This window comes from Mytilus edulis, chromosome 5, assembly GCF_963676685.1.
Source record: "Mytilus edulis chromosome 5, xbMytEdul2.2, whole genome shotgun sequence".
Classification (NCBI taxonomy): Eukaryota; Metazoa; Mollusca; class Bivalvia; order Mytilida; family Mytilidae; genus Mytilus; species Mytilus edulis.
Window position 1 is genome coordinate 978,455 of NC_092348.1, and position 26,887 is coordinate 1,005,341.

General features: G+C 32.0%; 2 protein-coding genes across 3 annotated transcripts in view; one reads left to right on the plus strand and one right to left on the minus strand.

Annotated features, from left to right (window-relative positions):
* The first annotated feature begins 236 nt into the window (after positions 1-236).
* LOC139522739 (targeting protein for Xklp2 homolog) lies at positions 237-17,024 on the plus strand. The gene is made up of 15 exons (XM_071316247.1): positions 237-398; positions 1,409-1,585; positions 3,142-3,177; positions 3,770-3,866; positions 4,514-4,603; positions 4,999-5,283; positions 5,564-5,858; positions 7,222-7,402; positions 7,801-7,948; positions 8,863-9,073; positions 9,455-9,559; positions 10,822-10,989; positions 12,598-12,741; positions 15,850-15,952; positions 16,540-17,024. Exons 1-15 carry the CDS (start codon positions 296-298, stop codon positions 16,833-16,835), a joined length of 2,439 nt encoding a protein of 812 aa, XP_071172348.1. The 5' UTR covers positions 237-295; the 3' UTR covers positions 16,836-17,024.
* A 4,191-nt stretch (positions 17,025-21,215) lies between these two features.
* The window catches only part of LOC139522268 (proteasome assembly chaperone 2-like), a 6,471-nt gene continuing 799 nt past the window's right edge, over positions 21,216-26,887 (minus strand). The window contains exons 2-8 of one of the 2 annotated variants that reach the window (XM_071315824.1): positions 25,383-25,554; positions 25,024-25,082; positions 24,113-24,231; positions 23,018-23,194; positions 22,343-22,352; positions 22,183-22,290; positions 21,216-21,365 (exon numbers count right to left, since the gene is read on the minus strand). In XM_071315824.1, the coding sequence (XP_071171925.1) occupies positions 21,246-21,365; positions 22,183-22,290; positions 22,343-22,352; positions 23,018-23,194; positions 24,113-24,231; positions 25,024-25,082; positions 25,383-25,554 (765 nt within the window). In that variant the 3' untranslated portion in view covers positions 21,216-21,245. Of the gene's footprint in view, positions 21,366-22,182; positions 22,301-22,342; positions 22,353-23,017; positions 23,195-24,112; positions 24,232-25,023; positions 25,083-25,382; positions 25,555-26,887 lie in introns of both variants that reach the window. The other variant, XM_071315822.1, reaches the window with a different exon arrangement.

Here is a 26,887-nt window from a genome sequence, read left to right on the forward strand (position 1 = left end):
AAAGGGAAATATATTTTTCAAGTCCTTTATTAGAAACATTATTTCGTAATTTATTTTCTTTGAATTCATAATTGTTTCATTTGAAGTTTTAATTAACTAGACTGGTTTCTTGTAATTTTTCTGTTTAGCTCATAGTCCTGTATTTTGTAAAGATAATACCAGTCTAGATTGGAAATTATTTGACCAATCACAGAGACTTTTTCTTACTGCAACACCTTTTTTTTTTAGTATGATTTTGATTGGTCAAAATTGAAAGTGCGGGTAGATTGAATGTTGAAGGAAAATCAAAATAGGAATGGAGGATCCTAAAAATATGGATTGTAGTTGGGAATTTAACGCGCCTCAGTTTGTTGATTTCTCAACTGCATGTGACGATGAAGATGTTGATCGTTGGTTTGGTAAATAAATAAGCACCCATTATCGGCATACACAATATATGTCCAAATAGTGACAAATGTGAAATGATATAAATTATAATTTTGTGTGCCATTACATTCTTTGACTTAATATCAAATTATGTGTAAAATCAATTAGTAAAAAGTTACAAGAACTTAACTTCCTACATAGGCATAGGCCATATTTTGACAGTCCCAGACATAAGAAACATATTGTCAAACATCGGTTGCTCTAGCTTGCCATTTGGAAATTGAAGACATTTTTAATTTTAAAGACTAAAGTTTACTGTAGTAAATCTCTTACCGTACTGTACCCCCATTATGTCCCTCTTCTATTCAATGTCATTTGGTCTCTGATGAAGATATTCTTATTATTCATACCAAATCTCAATCTGTGCCAAACTGTTTTAGGGTTTTTTTGACAGAAATAGAAATTTGAACATTCAACTTAAAAAGTTCTGTCTGACTGATTGATTTTTTGTCTGACATTTTGACAGTGAGACAAGAGTTTGGGATACATGTATGTGATCAAATAATGTCTTATATTTAAATTATATTCATATTCATTTAGATTAATCATCTTATTTTTATATTATGAGAAATAAATACTTGTAAGTCTGTTGGTCCCATGCGCTTTTCAGTATTATTTTCAACCAATCATTCCAACGTTCGTCCCTTGAATGATTTTAAGACTAACAGTGGAATCCACCATGTCCACACAGCCAGTGATATCATGCATTTTTGAAAGATGAAAAATTTGCTTTCCTACTGACCTACTGACCCTAATATTTTACAGCTTGTTATATGAAACCTGTTATTTTTGGCCTTATCATAAATTGATTATAAGATAGGATTTTTTATTTTAATTTTCAAATTAGGTCCCCATGGGGCCTACAAACATTAACAAATATACCCACAACATATTATTTTACCATACAAACATGACAAACATAACAAATATAATTTTTACATGACTACATGTATATTTATATGGTAAATTATTTTTATTTTAGATGTTGATCATGAAAATGAGAAAGATGATGAAGACATATGTAATGGAGTGGATGTCATTGAGGATGCTGAACAAGAGATTGAAAAACTTGAGGGTACACCTAAGCAAGAGGCTAGACGTCTTACAAGATCCATGTGTCACACTCCTGTAAATGAGAAAGGCCTACCTGAGGCCTCAGGTAATATAAGATATATAAGTGTGCTGTGAGCAGTGAGAAACTTTCAGCATGTTCATCAATGATATTAATTAATATATAAACCCCATATATAAAACATTTTTTCTCATTACCCCACGCTACCATGTCGGGTATGGGTACACTGAAGACTGGTAGTAAAAGTACATTGTTGTATCTTCTTTTTCAAAAAACAAAATGTATAAGTCTTAACCCTTTCAACGCTATACACGGCATATGCCGCGATGACGTACGCCGTTCGCCACTGCTATTCGCGGCATATGCCGCGATGAAAAAGGATTTTTCATAAGGACTCTTGAACCATTCGGTTTTCATTCGGGTTCTCTCTAATTTTTCCTCGTTTGAATCTAGGATATGCAAGGTCTCATTTGCGCTTGAAATCCCGACAATTTTTATAGTAAAATCATGCAGTAGAAGGAAAATAGAAGGTAAATAAAAACAAATATTTTGACAAATGCAAATGGCGGAAATCGGAAACGAAGCTGTAAATATGGAAAAATTTCAGCATTTCCTTGGCGAAACTAACAACGAGGATTAGTTAAAAGGTTTCTTGTTATCTCAAAGTGTTTATTACATTAAATTCGTGTGGGAAATATGATTTGATCGATCATTACGAGACGTAGAAAAAGGGGGGAAAACGGAGGTTGACTGAATTTTTTTAGGATGGAGCTATTTATTTGTGCCACGATTACATAAAACGTTATGTATGGTACAATACGCTACGGAATCGGGCAACTGGTGTCTTCTTTACAATATGGCAGATAAAACAACAAAATAAATGAAGACTAAAAGTAGTTTTTATTCAAAATTCAACACAAATGTAATAAATTACACCTTTTACCTGTTAATTACCTGAAAACGCAGGTAACCTGATAAAAATTTCAGTAAAATAATTGCCTAACATTACAGTTCATGCTCTCCTGAGAATTTTTCATGCAATAACTTTCTCTGTATCTCATATAATAAAAAAGATACAGCAGTCTGAAAAGGAAAATACTGTTCTAATGAATGAACTAAAAAAAAAATGCAGCAGCAGCAGCCATTTTTCTATTTTTTTGTGTAGCGTTGAAAGGGTTAAAATTTGATTACATTTGTACATATATAATGCCTTAATAGGTGTCCAATCACTGGAATATGTACATGATGTAAGTGATGTATTTCCAAGAAAAGTGACATTGATAGTAAAGGAAATGATACACAATACACACATGATACATACGTTCAACAGCTCATAGTTCAATGCCAGACAATTTTGCACCATCAGCATTCAGTAAAATTGTAACATAGTTTTATGTATTATAATACAACTGTAGATTACCACAATCATAAAATATATATCACCTACTAACTAGTCTTGGGAATATACCTCTTTTTGGTGGTAATTTAATATTTGCAACTAAGATTGACCTTAACACCCCAACTATCAGAAATGTTTATATAGGTATCATTTTTTATATGTATTCAAATAAAAATCGACTACCATAAAATTAAATGTGCTTCATGTTGCATTTATAAAACGCATGTATTCTGTATATTTTCAGATGAGAGTAAAGATCAAACAGAAAAACAAAAAACAGGTGAGTATTTATTCTAGTGCATTATTATTCCAGGACTGCAGAATAGTGCAGATTGTCATTGTATGTATCAACACTGCACTTGTGAGCAAAAAACCTACACATGCACTTACCAAGACACTTCAGGCATGTGACTGTGAGGTTACGAATGAGGCTCAACGACAATACAGCATGTTCATACAACCTAACAATTCTTAAGCTAGCAAATGAATTATAATAATCCAAATTATTTTAATATGAGGACATCATACAATCTTCAACAAAGACAGGTCCATAAAATATGCTCTTAATTCCCCTCACCTCATAAACATTATAAATGATTGTTTCCAGCAACTACATGTTTGTAGGTTATGAATCTATCACAGAACTACAATGTACCATCAGCATGTCAGATTTAAAAAAGAAATCAATGCTCTCTATATAAGAGAACTTCTACTATGACGATATTCACCACTGCTTTAAAGGAATGTTTTCAAGATGTTTACCTATTGTAGATGTATACTGACATCTTTAGTGGTTAACTGTCTCATCCACCTCTTTACAGATAAACCAGTTCTCTTATATCATGTATATATGTCTGTGCATATATTTATAGGAAAGCTAAATGATTCCTTGCCATCAAACTTATGTACACTGAGTGGTTGGAAGAAAAGGACAAAGTCCAGAACAGACCAACAGCCTGAAGTGAAAAGGTACATTTTAATATTAAATTGTCTTCACTGAGTCAAGTTTTATTTTATACTTGTCACATTACTACAAGTTTGCAACCTGTAAATTAGCTAAATAACGCTAATAGATATGCAGTTTTCAAATTATAAACTCTGCTACTTGCATTTATTTCTGTGCACTTATCTTAAGTGAACTTTTTTAACATTTTTGAATTGGTGCTTACTAATGCAAGAACAAAATTGTTCTTGATTGATTCGAATAATGACATTGGCCAGTTTGTTCTTGCCAATTCGTCTGAGAAACTGTCCGTAAGTAAATGTACATTGTAAGAAGAGAGAGAAATGCACTTCATAAAGAAAAATCTAAAACAGACTTTCACTCTTTCCCACAAGGCTAAAAGGTTACTTCAAAAAAAGTAGATTTATTAAAAAAAAATGTGGGTCTGATAAACTACAAGAATATTTTGGTTTAAATGTGAATGATTCCTCAATCGGCAAGTCATTGGAAACATATTTAGGTAAGTCCTCTATAAACGAATAATCAAGGTTATTTTGTTTTTTTATGGTTCCAGTCAAATCATTGCAAAGAAATAATTAGTTTATGCATATCTAGCAAATGCCTTCTGTAAAGAAGGATTAACAATATGTAATTTATTTTTACCTTATTACAGAAAATCACCTCCTCAGTTGAAGAAAGGATTACAAGACTCAAAACAGAAAGCTGTAAAGAGACAGAACAGATCTCTAGAGGGAACACAGAAGTGAGATTCAGATAACATTTACCATGCTATTTTTGTCTTTATGACAAAGCCTCAGAGTTTGCAAAATCTTTTTTTTTCAGTGATGGTCCTTGAAGGAAATCTGCTGGTCGTTACTATTATTTATTGTCAAAATATCAAAGTTGAGTTTGTCCTTTGTCATAAAATTTTATTGGGCAAAACTTTGGACCACTACTTCTCGGGAACAAAAGGTTGTACATGTATTTCTTTGTAAAATGTGTAAGATGCATAATTATACATGTTGTAAAAAAAATAAATTAAGATTTACACAAATCAAACCTTTGTAACTTGTAAGATATGTTTCAACATTCGTCATACAGAAGTATATATTATTTAGAAGTAGTGCCTTATTTTTTTTAATTCATTTGATAAAACAGGAGTGAAGTAGATCCAAAGAAACTACGCCGATCTGTGGCCAACATCCAGAATGGTAACATCAAACGCTCAGGATCTTTCTCTAGATTACCTGCTCCTAATGGCAAACCTATGATAGGTAAAGCAGGGAATCCAACTCTCAATACTAGTGCAGGGGCCAAGAGAGTTCCTCAGAGGACAAGATCAGTATCTTCCATACCTGTTCCAAACAGCCCACGCAGATCTGTGGACACGAAAGAACCAGAACTGAAGAAGTTAACCATGCCAACAACACCCACCTGCTTAAAGTAAGTTATATGTACTCCCAAAGGTGGGGAAAGTATTAAGTATAATCATGTTTTCAGATGATACACAACAATGAAGTATGTATTTTCAATACTAAGTAAAAAAATAATTGGAGGTTGTCTATTCAAGTTTTATTGTGTGCAGAGGATTGAGAAACTTGGAGAATATTGATATTTTATGTTACTCAATTGGCTATTGTATAGAATTAGTTTTTACTAATTATGAAAATTGAAAATATTGAGTACTTTTCTTGTATTATATTTTAAGCCCTTTATCTTACAGACGCAACCCAGTTATCAAGCTTGCAATGGTGAAAAACACAGAACAGAAAGAATTAGAAACTATTGCACAATTTCGACAGAAACTTTCTAAACAATTGAAACAAAACCAAGAGAGCTACAAGAAGGCTGTAGAAGCTCCAAGTTATGCCCCTGCTCATTCTAAATCCAAACCTACACAACCTCATGAGTTTAGATTTCAAACAGATAACAGACTAAAGAACCAGCAGACCGAGATACAGTCTACCAGTCCTGTGGATTATGTTAGAACACTCCGATCAGAAACAAATAAACCTACTGTAAGCACATGTATTTATAATCAGCAGGTCTAGTTGTTTAATATGTCTATTTTCTGTAATATAGGTTTAATACCACCATTGATTTTCCCCTATTAGTCTTTGTTAAATTGTCATTTTTTTTAAATTGTACAGTATTTACCTTTGTTTCAACTAAAGAAATACTTTGCATGAATAAAGTTTAATTCTTTCCAGTGCTACAGTGAAAATTTCACACTACATTCCATTGCATATAAGAAAGTAACCATCCCCGGAAGTAAACAACCCAAATATTTACACTGTTATTTACTGGTTACCAGCTCTGGTAACTATGTAACCTTAACTTTCCAAAATATTTTATAAGACCATCAAATAAAAAAAGAATGAAGATTTTAGACACCCAACATACATGTTTATGACTCAGAAATTGAAATGTAGGGTTAATTCTCTAAAACTGTCAAATTCAAGGGAATATTTTTTTAGACCTATTTTCGTATACAACCGGGTGTGACGTACCATGATTTGGTGGTATTACACCTATACACTACATTCCACATATATATACAGTATAATAATAGAATAGACTATATTAATGTGCGCTTTTTAAAATTTCTGTATTTACTGTTAGGGGTAAATTCAGTAAAAAATCTCCCATTGACTTTAATGCTAATCTATGTGTGGAAATAAATTTATACCTGATTTACCTTTAGAAATTAAAAACTTTCATATATCATTCATGAAAGTACAAATGTAGCCCTATCTTTTGCAACAATAAAAACATAGGGTCATGCAGCATTTTTGGGCATTCACATGGCCTTGTTTACAAACAATGTAGATTTGCACTGAATTCCTATACTGACCCCCATTACTTTTCAACCCTGTAGGGAAAAAAAATGGTACATTCAGCATTTATTTTTTATTTTTTTCAACTCTAGTTTTGATCCATCTACCAACAAATACTTATTACAAACATTATCTACCAATCAGAAGAGCACAGGACTTCACTTTTAGACAGAAAGCTCTCCCAAATGAGCGGTCCCTGATGACGTATATTTATTTACTGAATTTACCCCTATAATAGGGTTTATATAAAGATTATAATTAAGTTAGTTTGTTTAATATTTCTCATCTATACATAAAAACTAAGGCCTTATTTGCTCTAACACGTTTAGATTGTCTAAATTTAAAAACAAACTATGATTGTCTAAATTTAAAAATTGATTACACATTTTTGCAATTGAATAAACCTCTTTATATAATTTTTTAATGTTTGTAATTGAACCTTTGTATTGCTGTTGTAACTGACCACTCAGTATCTTTACCTGTACCTGTTGTTACTAACCCCTTAGTAGCTTTAGCTATATCTGTTGTATTATATCTATTTCAGACTCACCAGCCACAGGCCAACAAAGGAATCACATGTCCAAAGCCATTCAATCTAACAGAGAGCAGGAAAAGAAAAATAAGTCAGTCAACTGATGCATTAAATGATTCATACCATTCAACAGCAGAAAAACTACGGGCATTTGAGAAACAAACTCCAGACAGATTTAGGTCAAAACCAAGAGGTATTTAACCACATTCTGTTATTGTATAAATATTAATATGTGTGTTAAGGAAAACAGCAGGAAATAGCTTCAATTGGAGAATATCAGTATGTTGAAGTAATGAATTGAGAAACAAAAAACATAAAAGTCGTTTACAATGTCAGAGAAGTATTGCAGTTGTTCAATTATTAATTAAGATTTTTTTTGTTCTCTCAAGAAGTAATGAAAAGTATACATGCTTTCTTTCATACCTACACCTTCGGTGCATTACATTTTTATTCAGACAGTTCCATAAAATAAACGTCTCAAAAAGTCACATGGAAATAACATTTAGTTTTAGATTTGAAAATTATTTTTAATTCGAAATGTGCAAGGTTCCTGTCACTATGTTTTATCAAACAGCCTTTTAAATTATACAGCAGGAAGAGAACCAGTGACAAAGAAAGGATCTACTCCTGTCATGACGGTACCAGTTACTCCACAGCTGGTATCCCGTACTAGATCACGTCCACAACATATACCTAGTCAACAAGAGATAGAGGAACAAGAAGTCGAAGAAATGAAAAAGTATATAAATAGCAATGAATTATGTGTTTTCCTTACTAGGTTTAGTCTCCCCTGCGACAACAACATACAGATACATGTGTGTCAGGCAGGTTTTGTCCCACTTTAACCTCGTTTTCATGCTTAATGTCGGTTTCTCATGTACAATATGCAATAGGTTAAATATATTGTTTTTTTTTGTCGGGAATTTGCCCCAAAGTTGGTCCTCAGGTACAAAAAGCGTCAATTTTGACCTTTTTTCGTTCTTTTTCTCGACCTGTAAGTCCGAGAGATGCTAATAGATGCATCCATCTGTAGTTTACATGTAGCGTGGACACCAGTGAACACTTTTATCACAACAGTTGTTAGGTCGGAGTTAAACTGATCTGGGTTCATCAGTGTAAAGAAGGTCATTTGCACCAAAATTCACCAAATTTCGGAATTTTTCCAATTTTGAACTTTAACTGGACTTGCAACCGGAAGTAGTCGTTTCCTCGGCGTATTTTGATAATAGACACGACCAGTCGTTATGTGCATTTAGGTTAACGGTATTTGTCAAGGTTTCAATCCTCTGAACTCCGTGATTCAGACCTTGAAGGTAAGCCCACCCCTCCAAAAAAACCAATTTTGTCCGATATCAAATTTTGAAGTTCGTATTTGAGCTCAAAATGAATATTTAAAGTGAGAAACATGACATGAATAGTTTCAGATTGAGGAAACGTTCATACACTACGAAATAAATGGTATTACGATGACCTCTAAATGTATGGAGCGCCATTGATGCCAAAATAACGGTATTCTGGGTACGGCCGTAATATTACGGCCCCCGCACGACAAGGGTTAAGTTAATGTGATACTTTGTATTTGACCCTTGAACACTAGACAATTGAATGTGTGCACTTTTATTTATTGTCAGTGATAATTTATTCTTCTTTCAGAAATCAATTCAAAGCTCATCCTGTAAACCAGAAAATCTTACAGAACCCAGCAACAGGGGTTAGAAAAGTTCCCTCTAAACCAACAACACAAGTGGAGGAATTTAATCTAGAAGGTCTCAAACGTAACCAAAACAAGTCCATAGAGAAAAAGGAGGAAAAATATGAGTTTCATGCACAGCCTGTTCCTAAAGATATACTTGAAGGGCCTGTGGTAGGTTTTTGTAAATATGTTAGAAACTACTGGGGTTTGACATCTTTCCTTAAACATTGTCAAATATCAAAATTAGAACATGCATGGAACTATTAAATGATTGATCAAAATTAGTTCTTGTCTACAAAATGAAATAATCATTTTAGCCAATATAGAATAAGAGACTAGTATGTCCTTTCATGATTTTATCTTTTGTAGGAATAGAATATTATTTTCTTTAAAAAAACATTGCTTCCAAAGGGTTATTGTTTATTCTACTTGGTAATTTTTATCTGAAATTACACTTCACTATAATAGAAAAACATTTGATTAGATATATATATATATTTAAAATTATGACTGACATAAAACATCACAAATAGTTCTCTTTGTATATTGTAGGGATTGAAGGAAGTGAGGGCAAAACCAGTAACAGTGCCTCATTCTCCAGCATTCGCATTAAAACACAGAGTAAGGATGCCTATAGAAGTCCCTGAAGAACCAGAGGTAAGAAGTAAACAATACTGTGCACAATATACAGATACATCATCTACATGTGTTGCATTCAGAAACAATTTAATTCACAGATAAGCAGTGTTTTGTACTCATTTAGGTTTGAAAAAGAAAGTTCCCCTATTGATTTTATACACAAAAACAAACAAGGAACTTCTGTTTCTGATCTAAAATTACACTGCTCTACACATATTTGCTATTAATGACATATGATGAAAATTATCAATCCACATAAACCAATTGTATATGCTAAAAAGAAGTATCTACCATTGATGAAATGTAAATGCTTTAACATTCAAAAATATATTATGAAGGTCCGATCTCTGAATACATTTGAATTGTATGTCTGTGGAAGTACAATCTAAATGGGGGAAGAAACATGTAGATATAAGATACTTACTAAAGACCATTAATTAGTTAAACAAATAAACATAATCATAAGAAGATGAGAAGAAAAAGACCCAATAAACTGAAACTAGAGAACAATATATGTTATTAAATGATGTGTCTCTTCAAAAGATGAAAATTTACAGCAGATATAATGTATTATCATGTGGCTTCTATTGACAAAAGTTAATTTTCAGACAAACAAATCGTACAGTAGAAAGAAAATTCCCCATAGTGGTATACCATTCCAACCAGCATTGAGTCATAAAAGTACCGTTCCTGAACCATTTGGTTTTGAGGAACGGGACAAATCACGTATGGCTGAGAAGGCAGCCAAAACAGAACAGGTTCTGCATGAGGAAAGAATGGTTAGATAATAAACACATGACTTTCTAAGAACAAACTGCACTGGATATGTATGGGAACTTTTTCAGGAATATTTAATTCTGGCTTGCTTTATTGTATAGATAGTTCTTAAGTCCAACTTCAGAAATTTATTAGAAATGTGTTCTGTGTAATATCTTTTTAAAAATGGATGCCCTGATGGTTTAAAAGCCAATTTTTTTTGCCCATCATTGTTGAAAAAAATACCAAGACATTCTATTGATAAAAATTCATGAAATTCCATCTGAAATTTTCTATACATACCAGTTCAGTTTCGTCTTTTTTACATGATATATATATATAAACTTATCAAAAATGTAAATGTTGTTAGTTGTGCATCATCAGATATAAAGTTAATTGCTTATTCTGTGGTTTTGAAAAGGTTATTTTGAAATTGAAGCTGTACAACTGACAACATAACATTTATAATGGTTTTCTGAAATCAGTAAGAATTGAAATTGATTTGACTGTTTATACTAATTTAGGAGGAACATGTAAAGAGTCGTCCTGTCCCTTACGTGGGTGTGCCATTTCAACCCAAGCTTAATCACAAAACCACTGTTCCTCAACCTTTCACTTTTGAAGAACGTGACAGGGAAAAATTACATAGAAAAGAAGAGAAAATAGCTGAGATTTTACAGGAAGAAAGACAGGTAGAATTGAAGCAGTCCTAACAATGATTGCATGGAAATTCTTATTTAAAAAGATCCAGATTAAAGCAGTGGTGCCTAGCATGATTTTGTGTATAAATCTATGCACAAAAAGTTTTAAGCATGTCAGATTTTAACTTGCTTAATTGTTTTTTTGTTAATTGTTTATTTGCTTAGTTGAAGTGTTTGTTAGATACTTGTATTAGTTATGATGTATGCTTGTACTTTTTGTTGTATTACTATCGCATTGACATATTATTATCTTAAGAAAAAACTAAGTTTGTCTGTCCCTTCTTGTGTCTTGTTTTTATCTGGTCTACCCCTATGTTGTATTACTATCGCATTGCCATATCATTATCTTAAGAAAAAACTAAGTTTGTCTGTCCCTTCTTGTGTCTTGTTTTTATCTGGTCTACCCCTATGTTGTATTACTATCGCATTGCCATATCATTATCTTTAGAAAAAACTAAGTTTGTCTGTCCCTTCTTGTGTCTTGTTTTTATCTGGTCTACCCCTATGTTGTATTACTATCGCATTGCCATATCATTATCTTTAGAAAAAACTAAGTTTGTCTGTCCCTTCTTGTGTCTTGTTTTTATCTGGTCTACCCCTATGTTGTATTACTATCGCATTGCCATATCATTATCTTTAGAAAAAACTAAGTTTGTCCGTCCCTTCTTGTGTCTTGTTTTTATCTGGTCTACCCCTATGGTGTTAATGAGATTTACTTGGAGTGTAAAACTTTCAGGTTAGGTACATAGCTTGAAAGATTTAAATCTCTAGCTTAACAATCAAGGTCACAAACTTAGTTTAGTTTAGTCCCTGTTGTCCATATAGATTCTTTGTCCCATATCTTTTACATTGTGTAAAAGTTGCTTATATAGTATTCAAATACAAATACTTTCTTTGTTTTTATGCCCCATCTAGGATAGTAGAGGGGCATTATGTTTTCTGGTTTGTGGGTCTGTTCGTCTGTCGGTTCGTCCCGCTTCAGGTTAAAGTTTCTGGTCGAGGTTGTTTTTGATGAAGTTGAAGTCTAATCTACTTGAAACTTAGTACACATGTTCCCTATGATATGATCTTTCTAATTTGAATGCTAAATTAGAGTTTTTACCCCAATGTCACGGTCCAATGAACATAGAAAATGATAATGCGAGTGGGGCATCCGTGTACTTGTGACACATTCTTTTTCATTAATGCATAGCCTTTATTATAAGCCTGTAAGTCACTAAGTTTTTGCATATATTGGATTTGAAGCATGTGGCTAAGATGCAAAGTTGGCCTGTATCTTAAGCAATTCTATTTTGATTGTTCTACCTTTTGAGACTTTTTACTAAAAAAAAAAAAAATTAACCAGATTTTAATTTGTATTGCCTTATTTAAATATAAATAACCATCTTTTCACATTTATAGTGAATTGTGTATTCTGTAATAATAATCTACAATATTTTAGTTTGAATATTTATATAAAATCTATAATTTCCAAAAACATTTCAACCCTTAGAAATCAATAATGACATTAATTTATTATCGACTAGATAATTGAAGCGTATGTTTGATCCTTGTTTTACATTCAGAATAATTAGAAGAAATATTGTTTGTGTATTGTAGGCTAGAGAGTTTAGAGCTAAACCTTTACCAAACCCATCCCCTGATAATCTACCCACAAAACAAACTAAACCAGCTACAAAACTGGAACCCTTTCACCTGGACACAGATTGCAGGTTAAATAGAAGTGAAGAGAGAAAAAGACAGGTAAGTGGATTGATTAGGATCAGTTTTAACTATTCAATGTCACTGTTAGATACATGTATTTGTTAAGTTTCAGTTGTCAGTCAGGGGTACTACTTGTACAAGTTTATTTTATTCACTTGAAGAAGTAAAAAAAAATATACATATATAAGTAAATAAATATTGTTTAAATAAGCTCCCCTTAATTTTCTCAAAAATTTACTTGTATAAGTAAATTTTTCTTACAATCCCACAAAAATCCTCAAGTTTTCAGATGTAAAATCATGCCTTTAATGATTTTTCCCAGGTTTGCTCAAATTTTTTTAATAAAGTTCAATGTTTCATCTCATTAATTCAACAAAGAAACTGATTGCGCAAAGATCTTACGTATTTGCACAAGGCCTTCAAAAATTGCTCCTTGGGGGCTTGTAAATGAGCAGTGTTCTAAAGATAACAGACAAATGGAATTTTGATTGTCCATGAAATTGCACTGAAATGATTAGTAAAGACATCTGCAAAGAGCAGATAATTCAAAATTCTATTAGAGCAAAGAAATCCTAAGAATTCAATAAAAGAAGATAGGATGACTTTTTTACTTCTACAAGTAAAAAAATCTGAATGTCTAAGGGACATAACTCAGCCAATATTTTTTTTTACCTATACAAGTAAATAAAATTCACTTGTATAAGTATCCTACAAATTTACTTATATGTGTATATTTTTTTTTACTTCTTCAAGTAAATAAAAAACACTTGAATAAGTAGTACCCCTGACTGGTTGTGCAAGAGTTATATAAAGACTTATAAATGAAAATTTGAACTGATTGTAGTACTTGTATAATCATTAATGTATGAGTATGTGCAAGGATAAAATGTTTCTAAAAGTCTTGTACCTTAGTATAGTTATAAAGAGAAATTTAAAATAACATGTATGATAACTTTTTAATTTGAAAGAATATTTGGGTCCTTTGACTCTGATGTCTAACTGTAACGATTACTTTCGTTGGGCCTATGACTTTTGTCGCTAAAGCTAGACATAGTGATTCGACATTCAGGCATCTTCTGCTGTGGCTTCCACTAATATTTACTCTGTGGTTAAAGTTTTTGATAATTTTAATCACTTTCTTAGACTAAACTGGATTTGTAACAGACTTGGATGGATGCTTGTTTAAAATCAAAAGCTGGTATCTAGAAGGATTTTTTTTATTTTTTTATTCTATTACTTATAAATGGTCTTTGGCATCACATACAGTCTGAAGTTAAAGTTTTGAAAACATTTATTAATTTCTTTAACCAGTGTTCTCCCCAGGCTGTTTTAGCACAGCGCTATTGCAATTCCCTGCTGTCCTATTGCACTGACCTCGTCGCTATCCAAAGCAACTGCATCGCTATATTTTTTTCCGTATTTTTCAAATTTCCTGCTTATTTTTCACTTCGTATCACGTGATCGACTGGTTTACAATTTTTGAATGAATTATTTCCGCTTTGTTAAAGTAACTCTGGGGGACCAGTCTAATAAATTTTACAAAATGGTGTATTTTTCAAATTTCTCACTTATTTTTCACTTCGTATCACGTGATCGACTGGTTTACAATTTTTGAATGAATTATTTCCGCTTTGTTAAAGTAACTCTGGGGGACCAGTCTAATAAATTTTACAAAATGGTGTATTTTTCAAATTTCTCACTTATTTTTCACTTCGTATCACGTGATCGACTGGTTTACAATTTTTGAATGAATTATTTCCGCTTTGTTAAAGTAACTCCGGGGGACCAGGTTAATAAATTTTACAAAATGGCGTATTTTTCAAATTTCCCGCTTATTTTTCACTTCGTATCACTTGATCGACTGGTTTACAATTTTTGAATGAATTATTTCCGCTTTGTTAAAGTAATTCCGGGGGACCAGTCTAATAAATTTTACAAAATGGCGTATTTGACAGATCAAAATAAACAAAGATTTCAACATTGACATCTATTTTTTTAATTTAAAGAAAATATAGAGGCAAATATGAATACAATGAGATGAAATGAATTGATTGCATTTCCCGACATCACTCACAAACTTGTTTTACGAACTTTGAACAAATAATGATTTTAAAAACAATCAAACACAGGGGTTTGTTCCAAATTATTTGCTGGGTTTACTATCCATACAAACCCTGAAAATGAGCAAGTCTTTTAGGTATTAAATATCCCCTATTCGAACTTATAATTGTTAAGTCAGAAATTCTACCATTTGATAACAATTTGAGAGGATATGATTAGAAAAACAAACCCCAAGCTGATACGACTTGAGAAATTTACTTTCTCGATGTCCAGCTTGGATGAAGCCATTTAAATATTATAAAACGTTTAGTTCATAAAAATGTAAAATCTTTATGCTAAAAAATGTCAATTCCTGTCAAACATCGTAAGGTTAACAGTACACTGCTACAGTTGGTTACAAAACCAAACAGAAACTGACAATGACTTTATTGTTGGTCCTACATGTTCTGCAACATTACCTGATGGTGCTAAGAAATCTTGGCACAGGCAGTTTGGTGTAGATCCATCATGGAAAAAGACTTCTCCTTCAGTTTTATACATAGATAGTATGAGGATTTAATATATGAACTTACAATGGAGAAAAAAAAACTCTTCTTCTATATCCAGACAATAACATGTCATAAACAAATAAAGCCTCATTAAGGGGTACACTGTAACTTCCATGAGCATGACAAGGACATCATAACAAGAGGAAACATCAACAGCATGATATAATAAAAACACATAACAAATTGATAACAAACAAACCGCACGCCGCGATAAAGTTACTGAGAATTGTTAAAAAATACGCTCTTACCACAGCGCTATCCAAAATTCCTGGGGAGAACACTACTTTAACCATCCTGGATTTTTACCAAATTTTGATTTAAGCTTCTTACAATCAAAAGATAGTATCTAGAGTAAATTTTCCACCATTTTGATTGAGCATACAACTAACAGCAAAAGTAGGACGTAGGACACTGGGTTCTGTGTAACCTTTACATTTTTTTTCTTTAAAGCAATATATTATTGTTCACAAAAATGATAACATCAAATAGTGTTTTAATGATAGCCTACTAATATTAAAATGTTTACTATTGCATCTAGATTGAAGAAGAATTGCATCCCAAAGTACAGTTTAAAGCCAGACCACCTGAAGTTCTTAGAAAAGAGCCTTTTATACCAGAAAAATCTACCAAACCTTTAACAGGTAACTGAAATTTTACATATTCTAGAATGATACATAACACAAAAAGAAAACTTAAAAATTTTGTATATATATCTTCACTAAAACACCTCAGAAAAAGTTACTAGTCAATAACTGCCTCCAGTCAACAATCCTCTAAAAAGCCGGGACATCAGTGTAAAACTAAATTGTACACAAATATTAATTTGATTCAATTTTTTATTAATAATTTGTTCATCAGATATTTTATTGGTGAATTTACACTCTGGAAAGACTTGTAAGCCACTAATTCACAGATTATTTTACATTGTTTAACAGATCATCATAAAAAGATCTAATTCTATTTATGTATAAAGATTTAAATGCTGAAACAATGAACTAAAGGCCTAAATCCAGCTTTATCTTTGTGTTGTTGTTAAACAAATACCTCTTGCACATGATTGTAGCGTATCATTGAGAAGACATACATGTGGTAAAAAATCTTGCTTTTTATTGAAACATGAAGCATCACTTTTAAAACACCTCATATAGTTGTCTGCCAACTAAATGGTTGAATCATTTTAAAATTTCTATGTACAAACATTATGTAATGTAATTATTCTTTGTTACAGACATTAGTGAATTTTCCCTGAATACTGAGAAAAGGGCTTACAACCGAGAAGGTTTTGAAATGCATAAGAAGAGCAAAGAGGCTGAGATAGAAGCTGTGAAACGAAGAATAGAAAAGGAGAAAGAAGAGGAAGAACAAATGGCCATAGCTAAACTAAGAGCAGAAATGGTACATAAAAGTAACCCTGTTAAAAAATATACAAACGTTGAAGTTCAACCAAGTGATAAACCTGTAACATATGCAATGTCACCAAAGTTTGAGACAGACAGACGATTACGTAGCAAAGTGAGAGTATAATAGTGTGTATCATGTGTAATGATTGTAAATGTGTACATAAGACCAATTTTATACATGTGTACATTGTAACACATTTTAATTTTTTATAATAATGCATAAAAGAATGTGTATTAATGATACTTATATTCCTCCCAATATTTCTATGTATATATTCTTAACTTTTATATTTAAATGAACTCTCAAAAAAAATCTTTAAATGTGTACAAATGCATGTAAAGCTGCTTCTAGCAGATAGTTTAGTCCTGTCGCATACCCAAACATAGAGCATCATTCTCTAAGACTAATACATTGAAACTTTACACATTTCAGGAAGCCAATCGTATATCAATTTTATACTTATATTGCTTTGAAAATTTTCTGTAGATGTTTTCAGTATTAAAACTGAAAGCTCTGTTCATACTAAGAATTATATCCTGTGTTTATGTGTGTGTTGTATTCCAATATGGATACAGTTTACTGGTATTATGTTGACATGTAAATACATTTTGAAGGTTGATTTATAGCAATCAATCAATAAAGTAAGAGGTGGGTTTAGGAGAGGCAGGGTGCTAGCCCCATTTATGGAGCTTTATGTAAGGTTAACGCAGGCTTTCAACATGGTCTTGCCAATGAGTTCCCTTTTTCTAAAATCCTGGATCTGCACTGAAAAATATCAGTGTATGATTGTTAAGGGTCAACAACTTACTTTATAAACTGTATTTTTATTGTCTACAAAGAGCTCTAAATATGTTTTCTCTTGGTTCATTTTTCTTTCTTTACCTATTGCAAGCATTAAATCACCTGTTTATTGTATTATAATTATTACAATGTATGCATATAGATGATATAGTACATATTAAAAATTTTGGTTCAAATGATTTCATATTCATATAGTGCAGGCATTTTTTTATGCCGCCACCCATGATATAAAATGTTCATGTCATCACTCACAATTTATTAATTTTGAATGTCTGACATACCAGTTGTTAAAATGCTGTTCCAAAATTTTTGTAGACCTAAATTCAACTGGAATAAAAATTCATATCCTTAGAAATTCTACTACTAGGACATGTAACCCCCAACAATTAATTGATATGAGTTCCTCCCATCCCTTACCATGATAAATTTTGCAACAACCCTTGCACAGCTACTGACAATTAATATTGCATCCTGAGATGTTCTCATTGAAGCCATGAAATTTAATAAAAATTTCTATTTAAATATAAAAATGTTGTTGTCGGTAGACAAGTGTTTGTACAATATATCAAGTTTTTTATGGTGCCTGATATCTGTACACTTTGACAAGCTGTCTTACCGCTGTAATGGGGAATAAATTCAGTGTGTATTATTATTATTTTAAATTGATTGTTTATGTTTGTTTTAAAAGTGTTTAAATTGTTTTAATTTTTTGTTTGTAGATCACTATTTATTTATGTAAAAATTGTGTACAAGGATATAACTTTATAAAATACTTTAGTTCTCCTTCTTCACAGAAATGTTTACAAGTTATAATTTTGTTGGACATATGAAGTAAAAGGTTGGAACTTTTTTTTAATTTTATTTTGGTGACAAGGTGTCAATTCTAAATACCACTCCACTTTTAAATCAAGCATATGGGTGAAAAGCCTACATATAATTATTTTGGATACTTAATTCAGAATACAAAGAAATATCAAAAGCTACCTAAAGTTTTGCTTTAACTTCTGTGAAGGGAACTAACTTCAATTTTTTTCTCAAGAAAATGTACAAGAAAAACCTTCTCTTCATAAAGTAAAACTTTATAAAGGAAGGGCAATTTTAATGTAGTTGTCAAGTACAGATATAGATTTCTAATTTTATAAAATGTCCTGCCCATTTATGTAGAATATGAAGTAATAACAAACAGAAGAAATCTCACTTATGAGGTGTCAATATTTTTCATATATTGAAACCCCCCTATATTATGTACTTGAATTGCTTTTCATTTGATTCTAATTTAACAATGAATTTATAGTTTTTAGCACATTGACTTTTGTGAGCTGTCTATTTCAAATCTAATATATTCTTCAATGTTTTCCCTTTATTTTGTTTGCTCTTTCTGACATGGTCTTACTTTTCTGTTCTTTCAAGATTTCACTGTCGGTGTTGTATCATATTTCTTCCTGAATTCACATTGAATTTGTTTTGTCCTGTTCTATAATACATAATTGAAAACATGGATTTCCAATGTTATCTATTTTAATATTTGTGTGAATTCTATTAATCATTAGTCATAATTATAAGAAATGAAAGCTGCTTTATTTTTTTTCAATGTTATGTGTGGCAATGATTATTATTTTGAAAAAGATTTTGGCAACACATTTGAAAAATCTCCTACAGTTAACAGCAGAATTATAATTGTAAAAAGATTGTGTGGATATTTTAAGTTTTTTTTTATGGTTTTAAGTTGCTACTCCTAACAGACGTGGTTTTATCCATCCACCGATACTTTAATTGATAAAGAGGAGAGTCTTGCAAGACAAAATGTGTATTTTACAATCGACAAAATCATGTTATTTCATTAAATACACAATTAGAAGTAATGGCAGATTGTTGGCAGAGCCATTTATAAAATGTTTGTTTTTGAATCAAACTTGGGAGTAAGATAAGTGTATTTTTTGTCAAGCTTCTTTTTTTAAATGGGTTCTGCTTAATATGTGTTACAAGTGATATCAAACAATGGAATTATTGTATTTGCTATACAGTCAAGAATATACATAGATGAGGAAACTTTACTTGAGTTTTGTCTAAATATTGAGAGATGGTCTAACTGTTTATGTAATATAAAAATACTTATAAAACCTCTCAGTAAATTTGGTGTAAATGTAACCACTGCCAAATCATAGAACATCATCACACATATATATGTGAAACTTCTCTCAATTCAACAGAACTGTAACACAGGATTGCATAAGTTTTACGATCATGACAAATGACATAAGGCTTAATGGTAATAAGACATGCAGGATTCCTGTTAAATAAGGATTTATATAAAGAGGTTTTATACTAATGTAAAATTTGGCAAACAAGTATTTCTGTACCAGTTTTACTTTATATGTGATAGACTGAGATAAAATATGAAATAAAATTATAATAATGTCACATTGTTGTTATATAACTTTGCCAAATTAATTTGTTTATAATGTGTCTGTCATTTTCACCATGTCAGTGAGACAGCAGGCAAATGATAAGACTTTTTTTTTATTATCTTTTTGTTATCTTTGTTCAAGTTCGGGGTCACCCTGTTGAAGGCTGCATTGTTTATATTTCTCAAGTCATATTGTCTAAATAGTCAAAAGGGCCAGGAGACTTTTTACACTTAAAACTGTTTTAACCCATATTGTTTGCCTGTACCAAGTCAGGCTTTCTGGACTGCTCAGTGTTTAAAAAAAATTGTGTCTGGTGCAGTCTGTTGAACTGTGCAATTTTTGTCTAACTTTCAACATAAGTCACAAAAAGAGACACCAGGATAACAATATGGCAAAGGCTTAAACTATTGTATTAAGCGTTATATTCTAGAAGGTATTAAAAGACCTGAATATTTCATATCTTGTATGCAGATGTCTTATCTTACAAATTTCTGTCCATCATATATGTCTCTTGTACTTAAACCTTAGTTTCATGGTTGAGTGCTTTAAAGAAATGTAAAGGTATTTTGTCATGTGAAATACTTTGAGTAAAAGGATATCAATGTTTTATGGCCTCACAGCAAAGTTGTCTTGCCATATAGTTATGTACATCAGCTTCCTGTTTGCCGATTGTTTGAAATTAAACTGCTCATTGATCAAGGAAATTTTCCATCAAACTAGTATTGGTCTTGAGACTTGCATAGTATCCATGCATATTTGTGTTCACATGTGTTGTTAAAATTGCAAATTTTTCAACTTTTTCAGACGGGGCCATTCGTGTCGTTTCTACACATCTAGTTTTATATGGTATTCTTGCAAGTTCTTACATACAGGGTTACCAGATCTTCACTTTATATTTTGGATTAATGACCAAGGTTAAGTAAATTAAAGTTTAATGGAAAACTCAGAATCTCAAAAACTTAATACTATATTTGGTGTATTGAACAAATGTCATATATAATACATGTACAACTACATGACCTCATTTTCATGGGTCATTAGTCAAATAATTTTTTTTTTGTGGTGGATCTGTTTCTCTGCTATACTATAATGTATAAGCAATAGATCAGCTGAATTTGTTTCACAGAAACTTTTTTTAAATGGATTCATTGCAAGGTGGAAATGTCTATCAGATTTCATCTGACCTTGACCTCATTTTTATGGTTTTGTACATTTATCAGATACTTTAAAAGTCAAGTATATTTGGAGTATGGAATGATTATAAGGTTTACATCTATATAACTAAATCAATATAAACAGGTAAAAAAGGTAATTTATTATAAAGTTAATGAAACAAAGTTCTATCGACTTGAGATCCAAACATCAGTTTCCAGGAGTACGGTACCTTCCATGACAAGCCAGGCATCTTCACTGATTTACCATCAATACCCATCACTAGTTTGGGCTGTGAAAAAAAAAGTAAGTGCTAATTAAAGGTATGTCTTACATATTGGTCAGCAGAATGTTGAATAGGCTGATATATTCATTTCAGTATGATAAAATGTATGAATCGTATTATACATTGATAATGAAATCTTACTTTGCAATACTGGCCATTGGAAAAAAGATTACCACAAAGGTAAATAACTCATTGTCTTACATTCCTAGAGGAAAAGTTGGCAAACATTTCTTTTAGGTGACAAAGAATACACAAATTGACAATGGCATGGATTTTGTGAGATTTTGCAAACCTCTCAATCATGCACAACTGCATACGAATATCTAAACCTTAATTTATATAACTGTTTTACTTTCCAATGTATAGGTAATTTAATCTAAAAATAACTTAAATACAAATGTTTAGAATACCTGTAAATATGGTTAAGGAAGAGTAATATAATTTTGGCTAAAATGCTATTTTACAAATGTTTGAAGAAACACTCCTACATTTATATAGTTTGTTGATGAAAAATTACCAATGGGAGTATAATAGGCTGAATATGCTCTTCATATACCACAAAACATACCTTTTTCACTAGATTTGCAACATAAAGAAAAACATGTTTTTCATAAGATTTTCAACAGCTGTTTTCATATGTTTTTCATATACATGTTTCAAAACACACAGAAAACATATGATTATCATATGTTGAACAAAACATATGAAAAACATATAAAAATGATATGTTGCAATTTTTCCTGTGTACATAGTTTCTTGATGAAATATTAACAATGTTATTACCACTAACAATTCAGTTATAACCTTCAGTATTATAACTTACCTCCATATCAATTATATTTAGCCAGCTGTTGGCATGTTTAGCCAGCTGTAAGGCATCACTAGCATTGTCTCCCTCAGAACAAAACAATAACAGGATACACACTTTCACCTCTTCAGAACTGTAAATAATAATAATAAACAATAACAGGATACACACTCACTTCTTCAGAACTGTAAATAATATCATATAGCATCAAGATTTAACCGGCTATGTACAACGCATGTAGTGGGTTATTTAACAGTGCACCACATTTTTTATGTTATTTTGAATAGACAGAAAAAGTATTACAGTCATTTCTTACAATTTAATTCTAAATTCCATTTTCAACTGTAGAAAACCATGAAAAAACGTTGATGACATCACGGTCACATGACTAAATTATGTCTATGGGCTCATAACAAAGTAATGTCAACCAATCAGAAGACGCATTACATCCAAAATCAAATTATTATATAATGTCAGTAACTAGATCTCTTAGTGTTGACATTTATTATCTGGCTATACTAATGGAATAATAATAATAATTATAATTTCATTACTTCATTCAGTTTGTGAAGAAGTCCACTGAGTTTACACATAAAACACTCCTGTGTGGAGCAGGAGCTGCCTTCCCTTCCAGAGCAGCTGACAAGTACACTCCTGTTTTCAATGGGGTTGGTGTTGCTCAGTCTTTTTTGAGTTTTGTACACTGCTGATTGTCTTTGGTTTTTTTTTTTATCAATTTATGTTTGAATATCCCTTTGGTATATTTGGCCTCTCTGATAGGCTGTCAAAAATCTATAACCAATGTCAAGGTGACAGAATTACCTATACACTCCTAGTGTCATAAACTTACCAATCTTTAAACAAAGATTTAGCTATTCCTCCACCTGGAATGTAAGGTGATGAGATTTCTTCTGTCTCTCCGTTCTCTGATAATCTTTTCTCTAATTCTTGCCATTCTAATCGAGATTTCATGTCTTCAATTTCATGTTTCTCAAATTTTGGACTGGCTACAAATCTAAACTGAGATCTACAACACAAGAAAGTATGATGTAATATGGATCATGCTCAATATTTTTATACAATACATTGTCATGTTGTGTTTCCATTTTCTAAGAAATAGTGTATGTATAAAATTGATCTTCTTATATTGAGTCATAAGCATGATAAGGATTGTGTTATCTGCATTGATGTATTAAATACAATGTTAGTCCACATTCTGTATTTCAACAATTTTGTGATCTTGTATAGTGGATTATTTTAACTTCATATGAATTTTGCAATTACCACGACCAAACCTATTCCCTATTTATTAATTTTCAAATTTTTCTTGCCTATTAAAAGATTAAAGAAGGGCATAATTTTCAAATTCTTTATAAGAATTGTGATATTAGAGGGGGTAGGAGGGTCCTGATCCCGAAATCCCAGGCTTAAAAACACAAAAATCCAGAGGTCCTGAATTTAAATAAATTTAATCCTGACATCCCGGGATTTGAACAAAGAATTCCCATATCCTGAAAGGGTCAATCCAAAATCCCGAGCTTAAGAACACCCGCTTACAGAATCTGAATAAAAGGTCCTATCCCCTGCCATGTTAGTTAAAATAAACTATATCCTGAAAATTTTAAATAAACTAAAGGAATGCATAGGGATTTGATACTTGTGGAATTACAGATTTATTCTGAAATGACTACTTGTTAAGAGTTTGGATGATTTAGAGTTTGACATATTGTAAGGACATTTGTCCAATCAGTATTTTGGAAGAATGCATGGTGCCCTGTAGATGTCTTTTGGTTATTTTTGTCAATTTGTAATTTCTAACTGAGTCATATGCCAAATCTCCTTCTATTGATCACTCCACAACAAGATTTAGGTACCCTGTCATATAGGGAACTTTGTAGTGACCATCTCCAGCATTAAAGTGTATGTCATTACGTTTATTACTCACCCCTGTAATTGACTGTCAATTCTTTCATGAGCATGGCTACTTGTTAGAATGACTAGTTGTGATATTTTCATTTCTACCATCCATTTCCTCAGCCACTGTTTAAAAGAAGCCCTTTTCCCCTGAAAAATATTCACAAATGTCATTACCGGTAAATAACAAAGGTTCAGATTAATTTGGACTTTACATCTATTCTTAAGTGACAGAACAAATCCAAAATTGTTTCTTTTTGATTGAAAATTTATATTCTGCGTAAAGTAAATGAAGTAAATTGTACGTGTCTATTATTTTGCAGTTACACTTCTACCTCTGGCCCAAGTTGGAAAGGGTTTAGCCCTCATAAAAATGTTTTACCCTGCTACATTCTTTATGTGCTTGTCCAAAATCAGGATCCTGTAACTCAATGGTTGTTGTTAGTTCCTATTTGTTTTTCTTAAAATGCTTTGTCATGAGTTATGCCGTTGTTTAAATTGTTTCACATTTTTTCATATTGGGGCTTTTTATAGTTGACTTTAGAGTATGGATTATCTCATTATTAAATGCCTTGCAGTAACCTATAACTGCTTACATCTTCAGCATTTAAACTCTGGTGGATATTTGTCACATTGACATATATATATATAACATGTGATATGACTACAATTTCATTTTAAACTAACAGCCTTCAATTTCATCTGAGAGGTACTAACAGATTGAAAACATAAATGTTTCATTCTATCTTGTCAGGATGTATTTGTTAACTTCTATGTGTTTTGGTCCCTGTGGAGTCTTGCTGGCAATCATATCACATCTTCTTATCTTAAATCAATTACAATCCAAGTTAAAACAAAACTACATTTTTTATTTGGTATTTTATATAATACTAGAAAAGCATAGCCATACATAACTGAGTACATACTCAAATTATTACTTACTTGAACAAAGGGAGATCTTTGTTGTATTATTATTGTCTTGTTTTCTGTATTCTCATAAACTGAAATAGTCATCAAGACAACATCTAAGTTGAGGAAATTTGCCTAAATTTATTGTAAATTACATACTTATTAACTTTGTCTATCTCTATGTATAAACCTTTATACTAAACAGTGGATTCTTTAACTTTAAAGTTACTAAAATGTTTAATGTGTCTAATATGTTTGTGGGAATTTTTGAAGAAGACATTTATTTATTTTTATTATCAATCTCAACTCAAACTTAAAAAACACCTCATGTTTACATAATAATTTTTAAATGCTATCACATTTTACTATATATTTTAGATGAACTTTATTACCTTCACAATTTGTGACAATTTTACAGGAAATTGATTCAGGATGAGCAAAAGGATCATTTCCAACCAATGGCAATATGCTATCATGATAGATATAACCAATTCTCTCCATCCATAATGTGGAGATAATCATATCAACTGCTAACTGTCCAACATTTCCTACTGATACTGCTGGCTGTAATAAAAACACATATGCACAGTCTGCACCAAAAACTTTTTCAACTACTAGTCCGAAGACCAATATTCTGACATTTTTCTTATTGGGCCAAACAAAGTTTTGCAAAAACTTACTAGTCCGAATGAAATATTACTAGTCTGGGGCATCGGACTAGTGGCTAACCGTGCAGACTGTATGCATGTACTTAATGTAGAGATAATCATATCAACTCTGATACTGAAGGGGGGGGGGGGGGAGGGGGGGAAGGGTCCTGATCCTGAAATCCCGAACAAAAAAACACAAAATCCTGAGGTCCTGAAATTTAAATAAATTAAAATCCCGACATCCCTAAATTCGAAAAAAGAATTCCTGGATCCTAAAAGGGTCAATCCAAAGATCCTGAGCTTAAAAACACCCGATCCCAGAATCCTGATAAAGGTCCTATCAGGGGCAGATCCAGCCATTTAAAAAAAAAAGGGGGGGGGGGGGGGGTACCCAACACAAGTCAAAGGGGGATTCCATCTAAATGTCCCCATTCAAATACATTGATTGGCCAAAAAAACGGGGAGGAAGGTCCAGCCCCCGTACCCCCCCTGGATCCGTCAATGCCTATATTCTAGTATAGTCTTTTAAAAAATTGGCAAGAGTTATACCCATGAGAGAGCTAACAAGGCCATTTTCCATACATTTTTTTAAAGTTGACATAGGCGGATCCAGGGGGGGGGCCTGCAATTTTGTGGGGGAAATTTGGTTAATTATATAGGGAATCACTGAAGCATGACTGGAGTGCCCCCCCCCCCCCCCCCCCCCCCCCCTTTTTAGGTCAGTCAGCTGGCCCCCACCCTTATGAACAGATCTGGATCTGTCACTAGTTGAGCGGTCACAGTTTCAGAACTTGTCTGAGATATTGCTGATATTAACCTGTAGTAAAAAAAAAAATTTAAATCCCGCAAGACTGTCTCCTTGATAGTGGTAAGGAAGCCATTTTCCTTACATTTGATATAATCAAGGTGCATAAAAAAGTTGTCAGAGCTATTGCTGATATTAACCTATAGTAGGGCTCTATAAGTTTTTTATAAAATCTAGGAAGATCAGAATTATACCTGTGAGAGCAGAGTCTACAACTCCATGGATGAGACTCCGGTATTTCCATGTACCCCCACAACTCATTACACAGGGGATAATAACTATTACAGCAAACTAATATTTTCATCATCTAAACTTTAACAATATCTAATAAATTTTGAATGCTCCAGAAACATTAGTCCAAATAATTATGACATCTGGCAAGGCTAGTTATTTGGACTACAGAAACATCAGAAGTCTGAATTTTAATTTTATTTCCATTGTA

Excerpts from the sequence above, each read along its gene's own strand:
- LOC139522739 (XM_071316247.1), top strand. The coding sequence starts at position 296 with ATGGAGGATCCTAAAAATATGGATTGTAGTTGGGAATTTAACGCGCCT. Across the intron at positions 5,284-5,563 it reads ACAACACCCACCTGCTTAAA|ACGCAACCCAGTTATCAAGC; the intron begins GTAAGTTATATG and ends TTTATCTTACAG. Across the intron at positions 5,859-7,221 it reads CAGAAACAAATAAACCTACT|ACTCACCAGCCACAGGCCAA; the intron begins GTAAGCACATGT and ends TATCTATTTCAG.